The following is a 10,007-nucleotide window of genomic DNA, read 5'->3' as shown; positions in this document are numbered from 1 at the left end:
CTGACCCCGCGCGTCCGGGGCCTGTGCCCCGCAACGGGAGAGGCCACAGCAGTGAGAGGCCCACGTACCGCCAAAAAAAAAAAAAAAAAAAAAAAAAAAATATATATATATATATATATATATATATATATATTTGCTTCTTTGTAAATTATATACACCCAGTACTGTACCATTTCTATTATTGAGCTTCATCTCCTGCAACCTCTGGGGTGATCACATGTCTTTAGAGCCCCCTGGCTTAGAGCGATGTTTTTCACATTTCAGTGTGAATTTGGGTACTTGTTGAAAAAATGAATTCCAGAGCATCCTCTGTAGAGAATCTATTTCAGAAGATGGTGGCTAAGGCCTAGTGTATCGGTTTCCAGTGACTGCTGTAACAGATTGCCATTAACTTGGTGGCTTAAGACAACAGAAATTTATTGTGGAAGCCAAAAGTCTGAAATCATTTTTACTGCCCTGAAATCAAGATGTCAGCAGGGCCGTGCTCCCTCTGGAGGCTCCAGGGGAGAATCCATTCCTCATCTCTTCCAGTTTCTGGTGATTGCCAGCATTTCTTGGCTCGTGACCACATCACTCCTATCTCTGCATCCGTTGTCACACTGTGACAGAGCCTCCTCCTCTTCTGTGTGTATCAAATCTCCCTCTGTCTCTTCGAGTTGACACGTGATTGGATTTAGGGCCTATCCAGGTAATCCAGGATAATCTCCCCGTGACCAGATCCTTAACTTAATCATGTCTGCAAAGATCCCTTTTCCTTATAAGGTAACATTTACAGGTTCCAGGGATTAAGACCTGATACTTTTGGGGGCCATGATTCAGCCTAGGAATCTGCATTACTAACGAATACAGTATGTGGTCTTCCAGGGTCCTTGTGGGGCGCTAGACTCAGAAGTTTACACACTTTCATGGGACACAGCCCACTGGCCTGTGAGGGTACCATATATCTGAGCTCTTTGCCTGCCCTCTCCCCAGCCCTGGGCAGCATCTTCCAGTCCTTGTCTCTGGTGCTGGGACTGTCTGAAAACAGAGAGGTCTCAGAAGCAGGATTAGAACAGATTAGAAAAGGCCCCAGGAGCTGGTATCGCCTGTTTCCTCACTAATACGTTTTTTGGCAAGACCCTAACAGGGCTGGGTCATGTGTGATAACATATCTGCGGACCCAGCCTCTGTAGATCAGTATAGTGAGATCAAGGGCTTTGGAAGAAGATGGAATGAGTTGAGGATAGAGGAACTTCTCAAGATGACAAAGATGAGCTGAGCCTCTGTCAGTCCTTTCTCCAAACCCGTAAGCCATAGCCACCCAGCACAGCCCACCTGCCTGAGCCTCTGGGGGCTTTCCACCCCCCAACACCCCCCCCCACACACCCCGAACATAAGCCTAGCCCACCAGGATTCTCCAATCTGGCCTCTGTCATCTGTACAGACACAGTGGGTCCCAATCACAGGGCACAGAGGTGGCCCTCTTGGGGATTTAAAATACCATCACCCACATTACCTGCTTCAGGTTACCCTCCCCCCCCGCCACCCCAGCAGAGTAGAAGATCTGCAGAAAGTGGCCTTGTCTCGGCAAGATTTCACTCCCAGGTCACCACCTCCTAAAATCCCCTAGACCCAAATGTTCCCTGTGAGGCTGACTTGTAAGAGCTACCCCGCAATGGTGGGGGAGGCGGGGTGGGAGGTGTGGGAAGAAGATTGTCTTCTTCTCCAAGTGGAGTGAACACGTGGGAGGGCCCCTTCCTGGCAGCTTCCTCTACTGCCTGGATTGTCACAGCGACTAGGGGACCCTTGAAACTCACAAAACTTTGAGCTGTACGTGGTTTGCTTTCTCTCTGAGAACATTGAGAAGGGCCCTTATTCTTTAGTATTTATTCAGATGAGGATGTCAGGACACGAAGGGGGTGAGGGAACATAGACCTGCCCTGGGAATGGCTGAAGGAACTTAGGGATGGGGAGGTGGATCCTGGCTGGAAAGATCTCGAAGGCTGCCCCTGGGAAGAGAAAACAGGCTCCGTGTAGGGGCCCTGTGAAGCCACAGGGCATGGGGCCAGGAAGACAGAAATCTGTTGGAGGAAGCAGGGCTTTCCCTTTCCAAGCTGTGCAAAGCTGCAGTGCCCTCCTCAGGAGGCCCCATGGAGTCATTCCAATGTTGGCTCTGGAGACAGGCTGACCTGCCTCGTTTGCATTCTATAACTTACCAACCGTATGACCTTGGGCAGGTTACCTAACTTCTCTGAGCCTCAGTTTCCTCATCTGTAAAGAGGGGATAATGACAGTATCTGCTTTAGGAATGGATGAGATCATCTACTTAGCGCAGTGCCTGGAGCACAGAACGGCTGTTTTTATCAAACCAGCAGGATGGAACATTCAATAACTTTCTTTCTCTCACTCTGCTGTCTTGAACCTGCACACACCTGGATGAGCTCTCAGGTGGATCCCGTCAGATTCGCAGGCACTTTCAGTTACTATTGAATTGTCTTTCTTCCCATATCAGAAGTCCCAGCTGCTTTACGTGGAAACTTCAACTGCCCAGTCTCTCCTTCAGTGTAAAGTTCCACCCCGCCCCCCGCCGCCCCCACCACCACCACCTTGGCCTCTGCACTGCCTTCCTCTTCCCCTCCCCACACTGACCGTGCTGCCCTGGCTCCTCCTCCAGGGTTTTGGGGATGCAGATGGTGGAAGGGGAGCGGTTAGGAGAGATGGGGCCTTACTCGAGATTGTTGCCATTGTAGGCAGGCCTTTTTGCTCTCTCTGGGGCAGAGCCCAAATGCTCTTGCTTTCATGGGATGCTTTGTGGGTTCTTTGGAGATTTCCCTGAGGACTTTGCACTGACCATTCCCAGATGTGGGCGAGGGCCTCTAGTTGGCCGCTTGTCACCACAAACCTCTCTCTCAGAAAGTCTGTGTGTGTGTGTGTGTGTGTGTGTGTGTGTGTGTGTGTTGCCTCACCCTGGCAGGCAGACCTTACACTGGGCCTTCAGGACACCAACAGCCAGCTCCCCTGCAGCCCCGTCTCCTCCCTGTGGTGCAAGGCAGCTCTGGGGCTCTCTTCCCTAGACTTCTCCAGAAAATTCCGCTGCTGCTCTCTGCATCCTTTAATGTCAAGGGACCCACACTGAAAGCCCCTCTTGCTTGATTTTGGGGCTGGTAAGTGTGTTTAATACACTTATATCGTATAACAACAGCAACAGGAACTACACAGACAGCACTGGCAGCAAATCCTATACGGTGCTGGGCATATGCCAAGTACTTGTCATGTATCACTCTTTTCATCTTCACCACAGTCCTGTGCTCTGGGGCCTGCTTGACCTTCCCGACTTTACAGATGAGAACACTGAGGCACAGGGAGGCGAAGTAACTTGCCGGAGACCCCAGAGCAGGATTCGAACCCAGGCAGTCTACCACCAGTATCTGTACATACTCTCACGTTTCTCTTTAGGATGCAGGGTATTTTCACCTACTTTTCTAGCTCTGGGGTCTCAGCCGAGATTGAGATAACAAGAAAAGTCTACCTTAACATCTAATCACAATAGAAAGTGTCCAGTAAGCATTAGTTATGATTGTATCGATAGCATCGTTTCTGCTGCTGCTACTACTGTTGTTAAGCGTTTGTGGGCTGCTGGGCCCTGGAGAGGTCAGAGATGCTCAAGGGACTGGAGCATCCTGTGAGGGGTGGGGCTTGATGGCTCTTCAGGCTCTGCCACCCTGAGAGTCACTGACTATATTACGAGCACCTGGGAAGAGCTTCATTTTACGCAGCAGGCAAGCCACGTGCATACAAACCCACACATGCATGCACACGCGTGCACACACACACAGGTGTGCACAGCCACACCCACCAAATGCACACTCACTCGTGCACACACACACACTCACATGCACACACTTGCTTGTATGCATAGGTACAGGTATGCACAAGTATGCACACGCGTGCACACAAATGCACAGGTGCATACGCAGGCGCATGTCCCTTTCATGAGCCCCGTTGGCAGTCTGTCTCACACTGAGCCCTGGACAGAGGACTGGTGATTGGCTTTGGCCAGGTGGCTTAGGGACACAAGTAGGGCCAGAAGAAGGAGCACGGTCACAGGGTACAGACTGTAGCCAAGTGCACGGGGATCACGTGGCCGGGCCAAGGGAAGCTGACTTGCTGTGGCCTGGCTGCTTGCCCCATGTCAGACAATGCCGTCCCGCGAGTTGACTCAGAACAGACCCGAGCGTGTGTAGGAGCAGGGCCACGAAGACAGACAGCCAGACAGCGGGTGGGGTGTTCGCAAGCTACTCCCATGCGGGCAGCTTCACAGGCATTCAGTCACTCACTCCTTCTTCTGTCATGGAGGTTAATTCAGCACCGCTGCATATGCAGCTCTGAGTCAGGCTTTGAGAGTTCAGGGACAAACAGGATGTGGCCTCTGCCCCCAGGAATCCGCACTATGGTAGGGAGGGGAAAACAACCAGGCAAACATTTACAATGCAAAGGAGTGATTCTCAACTAGAGTAAGTGCCATGGGACGTCAGGAAATTGAGAGATACTTGAGACCTTATCGTACAGCTTAGTGGCTAGAAGCTTGATTTTTGGAGTCAGATGCTCTAGTACCATGTGCTACTGTACTTAACCTACTTACTTTGTAGGGTTATGAGGATTAAATAAGGGATGTATGCAAGGTCATAACCAAATGCCTAGTATCAACCACCATCACCGTCACCATCATCATTTTGTACCAGTGACCACCAAGTCCACCAATGACGAGAGCTTCTTGGGAGGCCTATTTCATTAATGCCCTGGCTCTGCCCTAAAAGCCCAGTGAGGAGTGGAGATGTCGGTCCTTAGCTCTCTTGGCAGGCACTTGAGTCCTCTGTGTGCTTGTGGGCAGGCCTTTCTCAGGCTGCTGTAGATCTGACCCCGGTGGGGATCAGACTGTCTGAGCTCTAAGATTACTTCCAAATAGGAGAGGCAGCGATGCTGTCACACTCTGGAGACATTTACAAGGACAGCCCAAAGGGACAACTGGGAAGTTTCCAGCCACTCCAGTCGCCGTCCCAGCCTCTGCAGCTCTCCCTCCAGAGGCCTGCCCTCAGCTCAGGGTCCTCAGCTCCTGGCCTTTGTTCATGCACACAGTGAAAGCTGGTGAGGTATTTGTATATGTAAATGCCCTGGGCATTTCCTTGTTTGGCTGTACCCTCTGAAGTCCTGGCCCAGGGCTTGGAGGTTTTGCAAGAATTGACAAGGAAGTGCTAGCGATCCTCTGCGTGAGAGGGTGTCAATTGCGTGGATGCTGACGGGAATGGAGGGAGCTGATGCCAAGAGGAAATGGTGTGGCTGTAAAGCTGCTGATAGCCCAGAGGACGGGGGCGGTGGGGGGGGGTCCCACTACCTGGATGGCACCTGTCTGCCTGCCCCGCCCTTGTCCTACCTGTGGCAGCTCTTGGGGATGTGCAGAACTTTATGGGGAGCCCTCCCTTCAAGGAGACAGATAAAATGCCTGGCGTGGCTTTAAACAAGCCAAGTTTCTTGATTTTGCGGAGCTTGTTGCTTTCAGTTTCCGGGCACAGCATTGGACTCTGCAGCTTGTAGGAAGGGATTATCCAGCATGTCCTGCTCCCTTTATGCTATTTCCTTTCCAGGGACCCACTCTCTGGCCGTTACACTGACTCCCGAGCATCTGACCTTCAGGGCAGTGCTAGGAAGAAGTACAGCACACATCGGTCTTTTCTGATAATTGTGCAGTAAAAAAGCCCTGGGGTTTGGGGTCAGACAAAAGCACCGGAATGGTATCCCTTGTCTCTGCCCCTGACTGGTCTAGTGACCCTAAGCAATGACTTAACTCATGGAGCCTCAGTTCACAAGGAAGAGGGAAAAAAAGAAATAATGAGACATACCTTTAGTATGGCAGTTAGGTTCCCCAGACTGGGTCCTGTGCTTTTAGATGAGCACCTTTCAATTGTTAATGTGCCCATGAATCATCTGCAGATTGTGTTAAGCTCCAGATTCTGGCTCAGTAGGTCTTAGGGGGGCCTGAGATCCTGCATTTCTCATAAGCACCCTAATGAGGCTGATGCTGCTGGTCCAGGGACCACACTTTGAGTCGCCAGGACTCTCCGAGCTTTTATGGGGATTAAATAAGCACATATACATACAAGTGGCCGGAAGAGTGCCTCACACATGGCGGAAGCTCAGTTATGTCAGTCCTCTCTCCTTACCTCCTTGAAAGCTTTAGAAAAAGATTCAAAGGAGGAAAAAAGCTCACATGAAGTTATCAGGACCACAGCGATAGGGTCACAGAGTGGTGAAGCTGTCAGTGAGTGCAGAGTGTCCAGCGGGACCTCCAGCAGGGGCTACGCTCAGAACTGCCTAGAGGCTGGTAAACAAGTCACACTTCTCCAGGCATCATCGAAAAATCCGCTGAAGCAGAAAATCTTGGAATTGGCCCCTGGAATTGTTAGTTTAAAAAGTGTCCCAGGTGCTTTGGAGCTGTTTACTTGGAAACTACTGATCTGGTACAAACCCTCATTTTAGAGAGGAGGCACAGAGAAGTGAAGTGACAGCCCTGAGTCACGTAGTTCGTTTGGACAATTGTTCATTCTTTGATTCAAGATACAGTCACTGAACACTTACCACATGCTAGACACCGTGCTGGGTGCTGGGGGGTTCAGGGGTGGAAAACCTGCCCCTGGTCCTTGCTCTTACAGAGTTCATAGTCTAGTGTGGACCAAGTAAATAGGGTGGACGATGACACATGGTAACGAATACCTTCCTTCCTAGGCGACGTAGAGGGCACTGGCAGAGGGTCATAGGGACCTGAATTAGACTGGGGAAAGCACAGAAGCTCCTCTGAGGAGGTGATATTTCAGGTGAGATCTGAAGGGACAGCAGGCAGAAGCCAGGTGGAGAGTGAGCAAAGTCGGAGGAAGAGCATGGCATCGAGGGATGTCTGTCTGCCAGCAGTGGGCAAAGGGGAGCGCCCTGGTTGGGGCTACAGAGGCCGGCTGTGGCCAGACCACCTGGCCTTCTGCTTTGGTGACTGTCCCGGAGGCCACGTCTCCTGATGGACAGCTTTTCCCACCCTCTCTGCCGTTGTTTAACAGCTTCTGGGGTCAAGCTCACCCTGGTTCCTTAAGCCAGTCGGACTTTCTCTAACTGGTATCCCCGGTTCCGTCCACAGCAAACAGGCCCCATCAGTGCCACCCTGGTGATGACACGCCCCATCAAAGGGCCCCGGGACATACAGCTGGACTTGGAGATGATCACTGTCAACACCGTCATCAACTTCAGAGGCAGCTCCGTGATCCGACTGCGGATATACGTGTCTCAGTACCCATTCTGAGCCCCGGGCTGGAGCCTCTGACACTGCCTCTCAACAGCACCAAGGGACAGGAGAAGCGAAGAAACCAGAGAGAGAATGAGAGCGAGAAAGACGGGACACCCTTCCTGCTGAACGTCTCCTGGGGAGTCAGCCCCGAGTCCCGACCACGCCTGTATTATTATAAACCCCGTCACTTTGAAGGACATGCTTCCCCAGTTGCTATGACGCAGTTATCAAAAAGCATTATCATTGGCACCCTAACCTGAGATCGATGGTGATTTTTCAAGGCCTTCAGTTTATTTCCATATTTTTTCAAAGAAAATAGATTAGGTTGGCTGGGGTCTGAGTCCACGTTCAAAAACTGTGAACCACTTCCTCTCACTCCTCCAGGCCTTCTTTCTATCTCCCGCTGATTGCTTCTTTGCCAAGGCCCAAAATGCTCCTGGGGATGCTGGGTGTAGCTAGCTTGCTGCTTGCATGTACAGAGAAGCCTATGGAAAGAAACCACAACAGGATCTAAGGGTTTTTAAAGAGTCTATTTCAAAGCCATGTCTGGTATTTTCAGCCATAAAAGAAGTTTTAGTTGTCCTTAAATCTGTATAACTGTTTAATCCTTTCTTGTTCATTTGAGTATTTTTTTTTTTTTAATCCACGGTAGAATTCCTTCAGAAGGCCTTAAGGCACATGTTATGTTCTGTCTTCCCAAACCCAGTCTCCTCTCCATTTTAGCCCAACGTTTTCTTTGAGGACCCCTTCATCATGCTTTCTTTAGAATTTTTACACAACTGGGTTGGAAGGCAGAGGTCTCCAAACTGATTAAATATTTGAAGAGATCTTGTGTTTGGTTCATTTTGGCATCGTAGATGATTCAGCATTTGGGGTTGGTTCTCGTTCTCTTTAGTTTATTGTGTACTGGCTTGAAAAGCTCTCCGGAGAGTGAGATCGTCAACAACATGATAAGGAGTGAGGGTGGGGAGAGAAATGGTGGTGGAGGAGGGAGGGGAGAGCATCAAGCCTGAATCTTATTCCATTCAATTGGAAGACAACAAACAATGCCCCTTGATGTAGATTATTTCCAGGTAATTTTCTGGAATAGGCATGTATCAAGTTACTTTAAATCAGTGGCCGTCATCCCTGACTGAGTAGTAGATAACCAGTGGAGCTTTCTAGAAAAAAACCTGACTTCCTGGGCCTCACCCCCAGAGATTCTGATTTAGTCGGTCTTAGGTAGGGCCCAGGCATGGGGAATCTTAAAACCTTTAATCAATAGGTGGAGTTGAGAGCTCATTGCATAAAGAGAGGGAGACAAATGTGGCCCAAGCCCTGGTCACCTTGCCCTCAACATCTTTTCTTACGTGTAGGGTTCATTTTTCTTTTCCTGGTCAGGGACCTGAATTCCCTTCAACCTTGGTACCCCAGGCAGGGACAGAGAGAGTCAAAGGCGCAAGTCACAGATGGGAGAACAGGTGGGGACAGCTACCTTTGTGTCCCATCCCAGGAGTCAGCCCTGTTACCGAGTCCAAGCTTGTACTGCTCTCTGCATGACAGGCCAATAAATTGAGCAACTAATTGTTGAGGCAAGGAACAGCAACTTTATTTGGAAAGCCAGCAGACCGAGAAGACGGTGGACTCATGTCCCAAAGAACCATCTTGCTTGAGTTAGACCTCAGGCTTCTTTTATACTAAAAGGGGAAGGAGTAAAGTCAAACATTTCCTGGTTCCAGTCAGCCTCCAGAGGGGATATGTTAATTCTTCCTTCCTAAAACAAAGCTCTTCCAAACCATTTCCCATTGTGCCCTCTCCGTCAGGTTCAAATGATATTAACAGTAACACCAGTAACAAATCAACTACATACCGCCCCAGTTTCATAGCTCAGAAGAGAAAGGACAATTTCCTACAGACTTGCCAGTGTGCGGACCCAGATCCACAGAGCAGAGAGCAGAGGTGGCCCTGAGCCCTGGGCTCCCACTGGGTGGGGAGGCTTAGGTGTCAGGACTGGGTGTGGAGTTAGAATGCTGAAGGCTATGTGAGCTCTGCACCGAGAGCCGCTCCAAATGACTGACTCAGGCTCAACACAACTCGAGGGTAAGGTTTCCTTTCACTTCTGAAAAAGAAGGAGGGGCAGCCTTGTCTTGGTGATTTGAGGACCCATGGGTTTCAGAGGTGCCACATTTGGAACCAGACCTGAGTCTCTAGGACTTGCATTTTATTTGTTCATGTCAAGACGTGGCTTCCTACTTCTAAGAAAAAGGGCACAGAAAGATTCATAAAAGCAGCCTCAAAGAGCTTCTTGGCCTGCAGATTGTTCTTTCCAAACATAGTCTGATGAGTTCAGTGTAAATGAATCAGAAGCATGTGGGATCAATTTACCTTAAAATACCCTAAACTAAAAACTTAAGGGAAAAATGCCCTGGGGCTAAGCGTGTATGTACTGTAGGGCCAAACCCCAGGCATTTGGGAAACAGATACAGAGGCTCACAGAACCCAAAAAGCTGTTGCCTTCGGCCACCCCTTGGGAATAGTCGGGTGTTATTATTTTCACAAGACTGGGGATAAGCCTGCTCTTCAAATCTCAGCATTGTGCCCCCTCCGCTGGAGTCTGCTGGGGCTGGCTGTCCCCTTGGACCCTGAGGTGTCAAGCCGTTCCGCACCTGTCCCCCCTCATCAGCGTTGCCCCATCTCCGAGCTGGGCTGAGAGCTTGTCACA

General features: G+C 50.1%; 1 protein-coding gene across 2 annotated transcripts in view; it reads left to right on the top strand.

Moving 5' to 3' along the window:
- Window positions 1-8,133, top strand: part of FBLN5 (fibulin 5) — an 89,539-nt gene extending 81,406 nt beyond the window's left edge. For both annotated transcript variants that reach the window (XM_007105047.3, XM_007105045.2), the window contains one exon: window positions 7,160-8,133. In XM_007105047.3, the coding sequence (XP_007105109.1) occupies window positions 7,160-7,321 (162 nt within the window). In that variant the 3' untranslated portion in view covers window positions 7,322-8,133. The remainder of the gene's footprint in view (window positions 1-7,159) is intronic.
- The last annotated feature ends 1,874 nt before the right edge of the window (window positions 8,134-10,007 follow it).

This window comes from Physeter macrocephalus, chromosome 11, assembly GCF_002837175.3.
Source record: "Physeter macrocephalus isolate SW-GA chromosome 11, ASM283717v5, whole genome shotgun sequence".
In the NCBI taxonomy this organism is placed as follows: Eukaryota; Metazoa; Chordata; class Mammalia; order Artiodactyla; family Physeteridae; genus Physeter; species Physeter macrocephalus.
The sequence above is the reverse complement of the archived record's forward strand: the minus strand, read 5'-3'. Positions and strand labels throughout refer to the sequence as shown.